The sequence below is a fragment of the Clupea harengus genome, chromosome 12 (genome assembly GCF_900700415.2).
Source record: "Clupea harengus chromosome 12, Ch_v2.0.2, whole genome shotgun sequence".
NCBI lineage: Eukaryota > Metazoa > Chordata > Actinopteri > Clupeiformes > Clupeidae > Clupea > Clupea harengus.
In genome coordinates this window covers 16,578,443-16,592,952 of record NC_045163.1, presented here as the reverse complement: position 1 = coordinate 16,592,952, position 14,510 = coordinate 16,578,443, and the positions used below count along the sequence as shown (strand labels likewise).

The 14,510-nt window shown below is 47.8% G+C and overlaps 1 protein-coding gene across 4 annotated transcripts in view; it reads right to left on the bottom strand.

Moving 5' to 3' along the window:
• Positions 1-1,738: 1,738 nt before the first annotated feature.
• Positions 1,739-14,510, bottom strand: part of LOC105902535 (rab GTPase-activating protein 1) — a 98,226-nt gene continuing 85,454 nt past the window's right edge. For all 4 annotated transcript variants that reach the window (XM_031577210.2, XM_012830161.3, XM_012830143.3 and 1 more), the window contains 7 exons: positions 14,127-14,219; positions 12,102-12,212; positions 11,843-11,947; positions 10,333-10,416; positions 5,014-5,085; positions 4,380-4,577; positions 1,739-2,391 (listed from right to left, as the gene is read on the bottom strand). In XM_031577210.2, the coding sequence (XP_031433070.1) occupies positions 2,269-2,391; positions 4,380-4,577; positions 5,014-5,085; positions 10,333-10,416; positions 11,843-11,947; positions 12,102-12,212; positions 14,127-14,219 (786 nt within the window). In that variant the 3' untranslated portion in view covers positions 1,739-2,268. The remainder of the gene's footprint in view (positions 2,392-4,379; positions 4,578-5,013; positions 5,086-10,332; positions 10,417-11,842; positions 11,948-12,101; positions 12,213-14,126; positions 14,220-14,510) is intronic.

The window sequence follows — 14,510 nt, the reverse complement described above, 5'->3', positions numbered from 1 at the left end:
GGGAAACAACTCAAAGTTAGTCCTCTCAGGCACAGGCGCTACCACTGATGACGGCGTTGGTTCCAAAGCAAGCTGCCCCCCCCCCCCCCCTATAAATATGTGTAAGTCGCAAAGACCTTCCTTCCCCGCCAATGTTCAGTTCCCAAGAGTGTGCACACTCACACACACACACTACTCTCTGGCTCTCACACACACACACACACACACACACACACACACACACACACACACAACTCTCTGGCTCACACACACACACACACACACACTACTCTCTGGCTCACACACACACACAGTACTCTCTGGCTCTCTCACACACACACATACATACAGTACTCTCTGGCTCTCTCACTCACACACACACACACACACACACACACACACACATACAGTACTCTCTGGTTCTCTCACACACACACACACACACACACACACATACAGTACTCTCTGGCTCTCTCACACACACACACACACACACACACACACACACACACACACACACACACACACACACACACTTCTCTCTGGCTCACACACACACACTACTCTCTGGCTCTCTCACACACACACATACATACAGTACTCTCTGGCTCTCTCACTCACACTCTCTCTCTCTCACACACACACACACACACACACTTCTCTCTGGCTCACACACACATATATACACACACACTACTCGCTGGCTCTCTCTCACACAGACACACACATACAGTACACTCTCTCTCTCTCTCACTCACACACACACACACACTCTACTCTGGTGTTCCCTACTCTCTTACTCCATTCTTCTAAGTTTCACTTGTAGGTTTTTGTTCACTGTGTGCTTAGTGCTGTAGTGGGCGGGTCTTAAAAGTGTAGAAAGACACACACCCACACACACACTTCTGCTCTGCTCTGTGTCTATGGAAGTGAGCATAGGAAGAGAACCATAGAGAGAGAGAACCACCCTTAAACACACACATAGGCCTTCTTCTCTGTCTAAGGTGGGATAAGAAAAGATCTCTCCCTTCCCCTGCCATCATAAGCTGATCTATCAGCAGAGGCATTCCCCGGGTCCTAGGGTGACGTCTGGCCCGGTGGCTCTAAGGTGCAGGAATCTGTGTGTGTGTGTGTACGTATGGAGCCCAGTACTGTGCCTGTCTGCGCTATCCTGTCTTCCCGTTCTCAGTGCAGCTCTCTGGGTTAGTCTGGAGGGGAGAGGCCTGGAACCCACAGGAGAGAAGAGGAGAGGAGAGGATCCACGCTAAGAACGGAGTTCTGTCGGCTACTACTGTTGCCATGGCATTCACTAATAAAGGCGTTCTCCTCTCCTTAAACTCGTCACCTTGATCCTATGCATGTAGGCTTCATCAGAGCTCTCTTCTCCAAAGGACTTGGTCAGCTAAAACTAAATATCAGTTTGCTTTTTCTTTTTCTTCTATCTTTCACTGTACATCCTTCACAATAAAAAACTAAATAACCCAAAAAATAATCACACTCATTTACACATTCATCTGCATTCTCTCTCTCTCTCACACACACACACCCCTCATTCGGTCATGTCATAAGAAACGAAAACGTCGTCAGTCAAACGGAAATCAGGAACAAAAAGCTGTGTGTGAAGAGAAGGTGTTTTAGCTCTCGTACCTTTGCTTCAGTTGGAGATGCTAGTGTGTGCGTCCGTGTGTGTGTGAGAGTGTGAGTGTGAGTGTGTGTGTGAGTGTGAGTGTGTGTGTGTGTGAGTGTGTGTGTGTGTGTGTGTGTGTGTGTGTGTTAGTGCTTGGCCAGCCTCTGCAGTGGTGCTGATGGAGTGTATCTAAGATCCCAGTTGAGGCGGCCCAGGTGCTTGGGCACGGGTCTCCCTCCTAAGCTGTTAAATATCAGTAGTATAAAGACCCAGGAGTTAAAGCCCTCTCTTCTGCCTCAAGCAACGGATCACTGGTTTGGTTCACTTTCAAATTTAATTTCATTTCCGGTCCGATCTGACCCCTATAAGCAAAAAAAGTTCATTTTTTCTTTAAAAAAAAAAGAAAAGAAAAAGAAAGAAAGAAAAGAAAAGATGTAAAGAAAGACAAGAAAGCAAACGTGGTTCGTTTTCATTGGGTCTGAGCCGGTAGAGAGGGGGAGCTCTACGGACCAGAGCTGGAGGAGAGGGAGACGGGGACTCAGGGTGAAGGAGTGAGGGAGGGAGGTAAAGGAGTCTTTCTCTATTGTGTTTTTTATTTCCTCTCTCTCTCTCTCTCTCTCTCTCTCTCTCTCTCTCTGTGTTCTTGTTCTCTGTGCTCTTGGTTAGGTGGTCTCTTTGCCCTGGGCTCCCGTTACCGTCTTGATGGAGGTCAGCGTTCGGTTGAACCAGGTCTTCTTGGCCGCTTGGACCTCGTTGAGGGCCAGGCCCAGGTGATGCTCAAGGTCCTACGGGGGGGGGACAAACACAGACACACAAAGGTCATAGGTCATACAGGTCACCGTCTGGAATACAGGCAACTTCAACTACATTGCATGACTGTATTTGAGGGCAGGGGTACAAAACCAGTTTCCCATTTGCTCTGTGAGAAGGTCAAAGAACCTCAAAGACCTCCACACTGCTAGCAATGTAATGCACTGAAGAGAGCCCTGCAATAAAGTCACAGTATCCAGTGACACCCACCAGCGGGTGCAGTCACAACAGGTGAGTTCTCTGTGAACTCTATGGTGCAAGATGACTATTTGACACGCTTCCTCGAGGCTGGAAACAGAGCACGCGTGTCACACCCCAGATCCTCCCAATCCACAGGCCATCTTTAAGCCCTCAGACTTACGGACCAGACCTGGAGAACGATGGGGATTTTGAGAAGGAGCACGAGAGTGTGCTGTGAGGTGGAGTGAGGTGTGATTGGAGTGTGTGTGTAGTGTGTGTGTAGTGTAGGGCTAGACTGGGGTTGTCTGTGCTGTCTCCACCGCTCAATATCTGACTGGACTGAACTCAGCTTCCACTTCAGGCATCAGCTCTCACACTCACTCTCTGCTACACACACCAAAGTCCAATTGGAGCTGCTAAGTTTCTCCTACACACATACATCCAGTCACACACATACACTGTGCACGAAAGAAGCTTCCATTTAAGTGGCTAAATTTCTATCACACACACACTCTCTCTCTCTCTCTCTCTCTCTCATCCACAGCAGGAGCTTCCATTTACCAGACTGAAGCCAGGTTCACACTGTCAGTCCTTCCTGACTGACAGTCCACATTATATATGGCCATTGATCAGATCCAATCTGTGTGTCCGTGTGCCATGTGACATTACACGTGGAAGAGATGTTGACATTTAACAAACCGTCATTGGAGGGAAATGAAATCATAGCTCGCTAATTTACCACGTGGCGATGCGCAGCTGCGCCACAGGATTTCTAAAAGCGACAAGTTTTAGCGGGTTTCCCGCATCGTTCATCAGTAGCGCCCTTCGCCACCAAACTTACATGTTTACTGTACGTGTGATGTGCAGGTGAACTTCATGCACGGAAGAAAAAACACTTGGACCAGAGTGGCCCGACCTAAAAGGATCTGCAAAAATGTATGTACGTATGTAAAAAGTATTTCAAACTATATACGAATGTGGTTTGAAACGGATTTGTAGAGATCGGAAGTCATGTGATGTCTGGCTGATCAGATTCCAATAGGATCTGCACATAAATGGCATTCTGACTGACAGCCTGAAGAGAGCCAAAGTCTCTCTTAAGTGGCGACCGTCCTAGAGAAAGGGGGCGGTGAACTCTCAAGAGATTTCCAGTTTGATATCCAGCGTGCTGCAGAAAGGTCAGAATAGTGTCTGAAGTGCCTATCATCTGACAGAGAGAGAGAGAGGGAGAGAGAGAGAGAAGGAGGGAGTGAAAGAGAGAAAGGGGGAGTCAGAGGGAGGGAGGGAAAGAGTTCCAGGGCCGACCATCTGAGCCGAGGATCAAAGTGTGGCGTTGAAGGCTTTGAAGCCGGCAGGCACGCATCTTTCACTTATCACATCCTCAACTTACTGCATTCCACCCAGTCTGCACTGTTCAGCACATCCATCCATCCACATTCATTTCATCTCCCCATATTTCTATCCCTTAAAAACATGCTGGGTAGGGCTGAATATGCAGAAGCCACTGTTAGAGACAGAGCTGCTTCCTTGTCTGATTTCAACAGGCAACAGAAAGCTAGATGAAGAGATGTCCATCCTCATCTTCTCTCTCTCTCTCTCTCTGTATGTGAGAGTGAATGCACAAGGAGCGCGTGTGTGTGCGTGTGTGTGCGTGTGTGTGTGTGTGTGCGCGTGTGTGGGTGTGAGAGATAGAGAGCGAGAGAGTGTCTATGTGAGTGTGAATGCACAAGGACCGCATGTGTTTGTCCGTGTATGTGTGTGTGTCTGCCTTGAGTGTGTGTACCTGGATCTTGCACTCGGCCTCTACCAGCTGTAGTTTGGTCTGGGCCAACTCCAGCTCCATCTCCCTGAGCTGGTTCTGCAGCTCCTCCTTCTCCTGGTCTGGATCCTCCCCCTCGCCAGGCTTGCTCGCCACCGCCACCTTCAGGCGGCCCTCCTTACTGAAGAGGCCGCTGCACTTCTCACAGCCATCCACCTTCAGCTGAACACATATAACACACGCATGAACCAAACACACACACACACACACGCACGCACACACACGTGAAACACTCAGACTATTTAACACTGAAAAAGCCTCTTTCCTCCGTGTCTCACACACACACACCACACACATAGTGTGCAAACTTGCTGTAATCTCTGAGTGTGTGTGGAGAGTTTGAAGGACCACTGCTTCAGCCATCAGGTCTTCAAGAGCCTCTCCATCACACACACACGCTCCTGATTAAAGCACAGGCACTATACTAAAACACACTCACACACAAATGGCCTCTCTCTGGCCTATGTGTGTATGTGTGAACAGCCCCTAGAATACAAGTGTGGCAAAACATCTGAGTGTGTGTGCGTATGTCTCTGTGTGTGTGTGTGTGTGTGTGGGGGGGGGGGGGGGGGGGGGGGGGCAGGCCATGAGTACCCACCCGGATCTTGTCCAGCTCGCTGCGGTTGGCCGTCTGCTGCTTCTCCAGACGCTCGCTCAGCTGTGAGCAGATCTGTCACACACACACAGACAGACAACAAATACAGATGTTGTACATCAGGGATTATGTAAGCAAGACAACCACAACAGCAGCATATCATGACTGACAAACTAATCCTAACAGGATCTGTTCACAAACAGTAAAGACATCCTATCACACCATCCACTCATTTCTCTCCCTGTCTCCTTCCTTCTCAACAGGACTAAACACATTCTGTGTGTGTGTGTGTGTGTGTGTGTGTGTGTGTGTGTGTGTGTGTCTCAAGGGGCCTTTCCACACAGGACGCTCCCCACCCCCCCAACTCTGTTTTGTAACTCCACAGGCAGCTGCAGAGGGCCCTCTTAATGAAGGAGGACACCTTTTGGGATGCCCCTCGACAGAAAAATTAAATTGACATCATTCATTGAAATAACAAACATAATAAATATTAAAAACACCATAAAATACATATTTTGGAGACCATGCAGGGACTTTTCATTATGTGTGTTTGGAGCTGAATTTCATGTTTTATTTACATTAACTTTTCCATACGCTGTAATATACTGACCCACACATGTTGTATCGTGCAAGTATACTTCTGTTCAATCGCCAGTGTTTTACTGCTCTTGCTGCTAATATCAGTTTCACTGATGTGTTGTTAATTACTCTGTAATTCTTAATTAATTCTTAATTACTCTGTAATTAACAAATACGGCCATGCAGCCAGAAAAACAACCGTCAGGTAGAGTTACGGTGCTGCACAGACAACAAAAAAAACGATGCAGACTCCCAGCTGGAGGGTTTTATAACACACTTCCTCTCCCCGCTAATTGGTTTTGGTTGGCACTTAATATGGCGGACCCTGCCCATTAATGCCCAACAGAGTGAGAGTGGGTAGGGAGAGGGTGCAGGGGGTGGGTGTAGGGGGTGGTTTCAGAAAGTCCCAAGCTCTCTTCCTCGCATACCTCTATTTTGCCCGTTTCTCCCTCTCCTTTCCCTCTCTCCATCTCTCTCCTTCTCTTCATCTATGTCCTCCCTTGCTCTCTCCCCCCTCTCTCGCCGTCTCTGCAGTAATCTGCGTTCGGCTCTGGCTGCTCTTACAGTAAGTGAGCTACATGGCTCTAGTCATTAGGAGATCATTGGGTCGGGCCGGGCCTCTCCTCTCCACCTTCTCTGTTTGGCTGGAAATGAAAAATCCATCTCTAATCGTGCGCCCTAACCGGAACGCTCTAGCCTGCGCAGTTACCCGACACTCGCATCAATCCACACACACACACACACACACACACACACACACGTGCGAGGCTGTCACCCTGAGAACGAGCAGACACACATCTTCATTTGGAGCCGCCATCGCTGGGGCACGCACACACTCATCCTCATCGCCGTTGGAGATTGGCGGGGCGCAGATTCATTTGGAACCGCCTGCGGCTCCACCGTGACTAACGCGTGCGCTACACCGTGGCTCAGGCAGCTGCACTTAACTGAATGCGTCAGCACAAACAGTGGTGTGTGTGTGTGTGTGTGTGTGTGTGTGTGTGTGTGTGTGTATGTGTCTGGTGGGGGGGTGGATGTTGGATGGGGGCAGGAGAAGGAGGATGCATCTTCGTTTAGGAAGGAAGACGGCCGTTTTATCATCGTCAGAGGGGGCGGCGGGGGGGGGCGCCACTGCTGTTAATGCGCTTCTAAGGGCTGGCGTGTGAAAGGGGGCTGATGGGTAAAGTGCTGTGGAGGAGAAGCTGCTGTGTGTGTTTCAGTGTCTCATCTGTGCTACCTGTCTGAGGTCGAACTAACCCAGCCACCACAGGGCTCATACCATCTGCAGCACTGTTACGTCAAACGTGTGTGTGTGAGAGACGGACAGAGAGAGAGAGAAAGAGGGAGAGAGACACACATAGAGAGATGGATAGATAGAGAGAGAGAGAGGGGCAGACAGGGTAAGAGAGAGTGAGTGATCTTTATTGTGATCTTGTTATGGTGTTCCAAAAACAACCCAGACCTCCAGGAACCAGACACTAATTTACTCTAGGTAAACACCGGCCTAGAGAGAGGTACAGGTTACAATGACCTCGATTTAATAATCTGAAGTGAAATATGGGGTCCCCTCAGTCAACAAGATTACACTAGATGGGATGAGGACTCAACTGAGGCCCTGCCGGCTGAATTCTGTATACATTTGTTAAGCCCTCACAACTCGTTACATTTTAAAGCACTTCCAAGAGCTCAGCCCCAAGCCCTGTCCCCTAAGGCAGCTGGTCTTGAAATGACTTAACCCACTTAACACCACTTAACACAGTACATATTCAGACCACAAACCACCAATCAGAGTTAACCGAATTAACAAGAAAAACAAGAAGTCCTAATTGGAACATCAGAAGAGTGAAACAAAACAACACAGCACAGATTAGAATGCTATGTGGCCATGAAAAGAGAATATCAACTGGCCGAATCTGTCTCCACTGTCAGCGATACAAAGCCCCAGTCTGGCCATACAGACAGGCAGACACTACACAATCATATACATCATATGTGCTGTACGTGCTCCAAAGACATCAGTGCTAACCTATCCCAAATTGCACTGCACTGGAAGAGCAGGAGAATTTTGCTATCATTTGGGGCGAGCACCTGCCAATTGCAACTGCAACTTATGAGGCCTCAGTCCTCAGCTTAAAGAGCATCTTTTCTGTTCATTTTCTTTCTTTTGTATGTGAGCATGTGTTTAAACAATGATACATATATATGTTATACATATATATATGTATATACAGTGGGGAAAATAAGTATTTGAACCCCTGCCGATTTCCCAAGTTTGGCCACTTGCAAAGAAATGTGTGATCTATAATTGTAATGGTAGGTGTACTTTAACAGTGAGAAATAGAATATCAACAAACAAATCCAGAAAACTGCATTTTATAACATTTATGACTTTATTTGTATTTGATGCAGAAAATAAGTATTTGAACCCCCAAGCAAACAGCAAGAATTCTGGCTCCCAATGACCAGTTATGTGCCTAAGAAGCACACAGAGTAGTCCTCATTAGGCCTAACAAGGTACACCTGATCTCAACTGGTGACGTGTATAAAAGAAACCTGTCCAAAGAATCATACTTCACACCTTCAACCTCACCACCATGGGCAAGACCAAAGAGTTGACCAAGGACGTCAGAGATAAGATTGTAGACCTGCACAAGGCTGGAATGGGTTACAAAACCATCGGCAAGCAGCTTGGTCAGAAGCAGACAACTATTGGTGCGATTATTCGTAAATGGAAGCAACACCAAACAACTGTCCATCGCTCTAGGTCTGGGGCTCCATGCGATATCTTGCCTCGTGCGGTATCGGTGATCATTCGAAAGGTGCAGAATAACCCCAGAACTACACAGGGGGAGCTTGTGAATGATCTCAAGGCAGCTGGGACCACAGTCACCAAGAAAACAATTGGCAACACACTACGCCGTAATGGTTTGAAGTACTGCAGAACTCGCAAGGTCCCCCTGCTCAAGGAAGCACATGTACAGGGCCGTCTGAAGTTTGCCAATGAACACTTGAATGATTCTAAGGAGGATTGGGAGACAGGATGTGGTCAGATGAGACCAAAATCAAGCTCTTTGGCATCAACTCGACTTGCCGCGTTTGGAGGGGTAAGAATGCTGAATATGACACCATCCCCACCGTCAAGCATGGAGGTGGAAACATTATGCTTTGGGGCTGTTTCTCTGCCAAGGGTACAGGACGACTCGACTGCATCGAGGGGACTATGGATGGGGCCATGTAATGTGGAATATTGGGCTTGAACCTCATTCCCTCATTCCCTCCCATTGAAAACGCAACCTTAAGGATTTGGAGAGGATCTGCAAAGAGGAGTGGAGCAAAATCCCTCCTGAGATGTGTGTAAACCTGGTGACCAACTACAAGAAAAGTCTGACATCTGTGCTTGCCAACAAGGTTTTTTCCACCAAGTACTAAGTCATGTTTTGCTAGGGGTACTTATTTTCTGCATCAAATGCAAATAAAGTCATAAATGTTATAAAATGCAGTTGATATTCTGTTTATCACTGTTAAAATACACCTACTATTACAATTATAGATCACAAGTGGCCAAACCTGGGAAATCGGCAGGGGTTCAAATACTTATTTTCCCCACTGTATGTTTTTTGTGTATGGGTGTGTGTGTGCATGCATGCATATGTTTTAACCACACACATTGATGTTTTGTGATCTGTATTTTCTCTGTTTTTATGTTTTCTCCATGTCTATGCTCTATGCTTAGGCGACAGGGTGTCCCTCTGAATGGCCTGGCCAATAAAGCTTAATGGACTGCATTGAATTGAGTAGGCAGACTTGTCATCAGTGTACGTTTGTGCACAGCTGCGCCTGGCTCATGCGCCTATGCCTGCGCTGTGTGTGTGCGTGTGTGTGTGTGTGTGTGTGTTTGCAAGCTGCCCTAGGTGTCCTTTAGGTTACTGTGTGTGTGTGTGGTGTGTGTGCGTGTGCGTGTGCTTGTATGTTTGTATCAGCCTTGTCTAGCTTCAGTGTTTTCTGTCTCAGAGGAGAGGGGGGGAGAAGAGAGGAGAGGTCATCACCAGTCAGTGTCATGAATCAGGCTGTCTGCAGCCACATTAACACCAGACTGCCAGAGAGGACAGGACAGTGCTGCTCTTTATACTCCTGAGCCCCCTCTTCCTGTCTTCTTCCTTCCTTCCTTCCTTCCTTCCTTCCTTCCTCTCTCTCTCTCTCTTTCTCCCATCCCTCTCTCTTTTCACTTCCCTCACTCATGCTCTCTTCCCTGCATTCTTTCCCTCCCTTTCAGGGAGTCTTGCTCTGGCCAATCCGCTCAAACCTCTCTTTCTTCCCTTACCTCTCTCTCTTTCCCTCTCTCCCTCCTCCCTTCCCATTCTTCCTCGAGCAACCAGGCTAACTCATTTTCTCACTCTCTGCCCCCCTTTCTCCTGCTGTCTTCAGCGCATGGCTGCTCTGCACTGCAGCAGAAGGATCTATTTCTGTTGTTTCTCTAACCTTCAGGTCAGCCAGAGACAAGTCTCAAGTCTCAAGTCTGAAGTATGCCACGGAAGCTGTACTCAAAGGGATCAGAACATCAGTGCAATGTTTGTTGTTGTGAAACTGTGTTCTTTCCGTTTTTTTATTTATTTTTTTAACCACTCAAAGTTCTGTGTGTTGAGACTGACGGGCGCAGAATGAAGGGAGTCAAACTTTTGTCACAATCAAGAAGAGAAGACTCTTTCTCTGTATGTGTGTGTGTGTGTGTGTGTGTAAACCAACCTGCTTGTACTCGCCGATGATTGAGCCATTCTTCTTGATCTCCGACTCGGATTTGTCCAGCTCCCTTCGACACATCTCCTTCAGCTGGGATTATAAGAGAGAGATGGTAAAAACATCACGCACACACACACACACACACACACACACACACACAAATACGCACACACACAAGCACATGCGCACACACACACACTCACACATACACATTTCACACACTTCCTCCTATCACTTTGAGCTGGGGAACAAAAGATTGATGTTACAAACACCCCCTAGTCTCACACATCTATTTCAACTCGAAAAACGAACACATAGATCTAGTCTCGACATGTCAAGAGAACTGCAACACCACACACATGTATACACACACACACACACACACACACACACACACACACACACACACACACACACACACACACACACACACACACACACACACACACACACACACACACACACACACACACACACACACACACACAGAACACTTTCCGGTCAAAAAGTCTGTCAGGCTGAAGGGAGATACCATCTGCTCCAACATGAGAGCAGAGCAGACAGACTGTGACACACATGAAACAAGACGCCATTAATCACACACACACGCGCGCCATAAGAAATACATTGCACACAGGGGAAATCATCCATCGTTCTGTCTTCCATCATTTCTAAGTCTGTGTGTCTGAGGGTGAGTGCATGTGTCACAGGCACGTGTGTGTCTGTGTCTGTGTCTGTGTCTGTGTCTGTGTCTGTGTCTGTGTCTGTGTCTGTGTCTGTGTCTGTGTCTGTGTCTGTGTCTGTGTCTGTGTCTGTGTCTGTGTCTGTGTCTGTGTCTGTGTCTGTGTCTGTCCTCACAGGTGGATCATTTGTCCCTCTTTAAGACAGTCTTGTCCGGGAGCTTTAGTAATATGTCCCACAGGCGGGCGGGCGGGCGAACTAGGCCAGCATGATGTCCTATTACAGGGCCGCGGCCTGATTCAGTCAGCAGCCTCTGGGCTTGGGCCTGGCCCGTCCCTCAGTGAGGGAGACAGACAGCCCTGCTCTCAATGCGGCTAGTCCACGTCCACACAGGTACAAATACGTCCCCAGGACTGGGTGTTTAGGGGCAGGATTTCATGACCAGGAATGTTTTTTAAACGAGGAACAAAGTGTAAAGAGGAATAAAGAATAAAGCTTCATGGGTAAGAGTTTGGAGCCTAGAGATTCAAATATATTTAACCTCTGAACCTGGCTTTGTTTGAAGTCAATGCTCCCAAAATGTGTGTGAGTCTGTCTGTTTGAGTGTCTATTTGTCATTGGTGTGTATGTGGAAATTGTATGCTTGTGTGTGAGTGAATATGGGTGTAAGAAGTGTGTGTGTGAATGTGTTTGTAAGGTGTGTGTTAGTTATGGCAGTGGGAGTGAGTGAGTGTGTATGTGTGTGTGTGTGTGTGTGTGTGTGTGCGCACACGTGCACGTTTGTGTGCAGGTGCACGTGTGTGTGTGTGTGTGTGTGTGTGTGTGAGGGCCTCACCTGTGCTGACTCTTCCTCCAGTCTCCTCTTCTCATCCTCCGAGTCGACCAGCTTCTGCTTAGTGATCAGCAGCTCTTTATTCAGAGCGTCCGCTTTTTCCTCAGCCTGGTACACAACACACACACACACACACACACACACACACACACACACACAGACACGCAAACAGTAATTCAAAAAATTGTTTTAATTACACCAATAAAACAAACCAAATACACACACACACACATACGTGTGTGTTAGATCTAGGCTAACTCACGTTGTCCAGGTCCTTGCGCAGGGCGATCTTGCTGCTGACCAGCTCGTGGGCCAGGTCGTCATTCTCCTGCTCCAGACGCATGTTAGCCTCCTGAAGCCGCCTGTTCTCCCTCTGGGAGCCACACACAGAATGAAACAGAAAGGTGAGAGGGCTGTGTGTGTGTGTGTGTGTGTGTAACTATAAAAAGTAGACAGGTGGAGTGTTAAAGTTGTGTGTGTGTGTGTGTGTGGGTGGGTGTGTGTCCATAGAGTCCTCTTCCTCTAGCTGGCACAGTTGTGACAGAATGAGGTGTGTGTCTCGTGACAGAATGCCTTCTCCACATAATCTTTAACTGGCTTTCTCGTAAACGACAGCAACCTTTGAAAACCTGAACTGATTAAAAATTGGCCCACAAGCTCAGCTCAGCTCAGCTCATCTCTCCTAAGCTGAGATCCAATGCTCCACACACACTTCCCCTTCCAATTCTATTACACACTCGAGACCAAACAGAGTGTGTGTATTCTTGTCATTTTAATGAGACTTCATTTGTGTGTATGTGCCTGTGGGGGATTTAAACATGACATGACAGACAGCAGTTAAACTGGTCCATGCATGTTTGCCTGACTGGAACCATGTAAGTATTCCTGTGCATACACCTGTGTCCATACAAAACACACTACTAGCACACTTTCACTCAGGATGGACCAACCCATTAACTATCTGTTCATATGTGCACACACACACACACACACACACACACACACACACACACACACACACATATCTGCATGCTTTTTGGTGTGTGCAATTGTATGGGTATATGAATGGGGTGAAGGTGTATGGGAACGGAAATTTGAATGCCGAATGTGTGTGTACACAATACACATTCTATTGTGTGTGTATGTAAGTGCGTGTGCGAGTGTGTATGTGAGTGTGTGTATGTGAGTGCGTGTGCGAGTGTGTATGTGAGTGTGTGTGTGTGTGTGAGTGTGTGTGAGTGTGTGTGTGAGTTTGAGTGCATGCATGAGTGGCAGGTGGCGTTGTAATAAGAGTTCAGCAGCAGGTCGCAAGTCAACAGCGCTGTCTGCCTTTTTTAATCCTTTCATTTCTTCTGCTCATTCACTTTCCCCATTCTCTCCCTCTCTCCCTCCCTCCCTCCCTCCTTCTCTCCCCCATTCTCTCCATCACTTCAAACAGTGCTGGAAGCCTCTTTTTCACCTCTCCTTCTCTCGTGCTGTCCTGCTCTCTCTCTCTTTCTCTCTCTCTCTCTCTCTCTCTCTCTCTCTCTCTTCTTCTCCTCCTCCTCCCCTCCCTCCCTCCCTCATATTACTCCTTGTTAGCGGCACAAAGCGCTGCTGTGGCGGTGCCCCTCCTTGGCGCCTCCTAATGCATGTAAATGTATGCCTCTCCTGCGGCAGTCAACAGCACCGAGCCTCCTAATGAATACTTGCAGCCTCACCCAAATCACCCCCATCAAAACAGAGCACCAGAGGAGAGGACAGGAGAGGAGAGGAGAGGAGAGGGGGAGGAGTGGAGAGGAGAGGAGGGGACAGGAGAGTGAATAAAAAATGAATATTAAAAAATAAAAAACTCAGGATGTTCTCAAGACACCTGGTGTGTGTGAGATAAAATTAGATTAAAAAATTGAGCAACAAAACATCCTTTCTGAGTAAACACAGAAGACTGTGAGGATCTGTGCAGAAATCAACAGACATACACAGACGCACACAGATGATGCAAGTCACTCACACACACGCACAGGTACAGGTACAGGCTGTACCTCATAACTCTTGGTGGGGCCCGCCAATAGTGCTGCTGCTGCTGTGTGTTTATGTGTGTGTGTGTGTGTGTGTGTGTGTGAAGCCCTTGCTGTACCTCATATCTCTCAATGGGTGTCTCCTGCTGCTGTGTGAGTGTGTGTGTGTGTGTGTGTGTGTGTGTGTGTGTGTGTGTGTGTGATGTGAACCTTGGGTGTACCTCGTATCTCTCGATGGGTGCCTCTTGCTACTGTGTGTGTGGTGTGTGTGATGTGAACCTTGGCTGTACCTCGTATCTCTCGATGGGAGCCTCCTGCTGCTCCTGCTGCTCCCTCATGGTGTGGTACTCCTTCTCATGCTTCTTCAGCTTCTTCTGACTGATCTGAGACACACAAAAGACAAGTGCGCTCAGACACACAGGCACACACACTCACTTATTTACAAACACATACACACATGTGTGCACACACAGCCACAAGCAGACACACACACACATAGCGGCAAGTACATACACACACACGGTGTCCAGACATCGCTGTGTCCATGTCCTTATTAGATGTAGTTAGTGTATTTTAAATGGGTACGGGTTCTGAACGAAATGACCAGCTCCACATCCTGATCCAATTTTTGTTGAATCCTCAGAGATTTGCTTCTGCACCCATTAACACAGAAA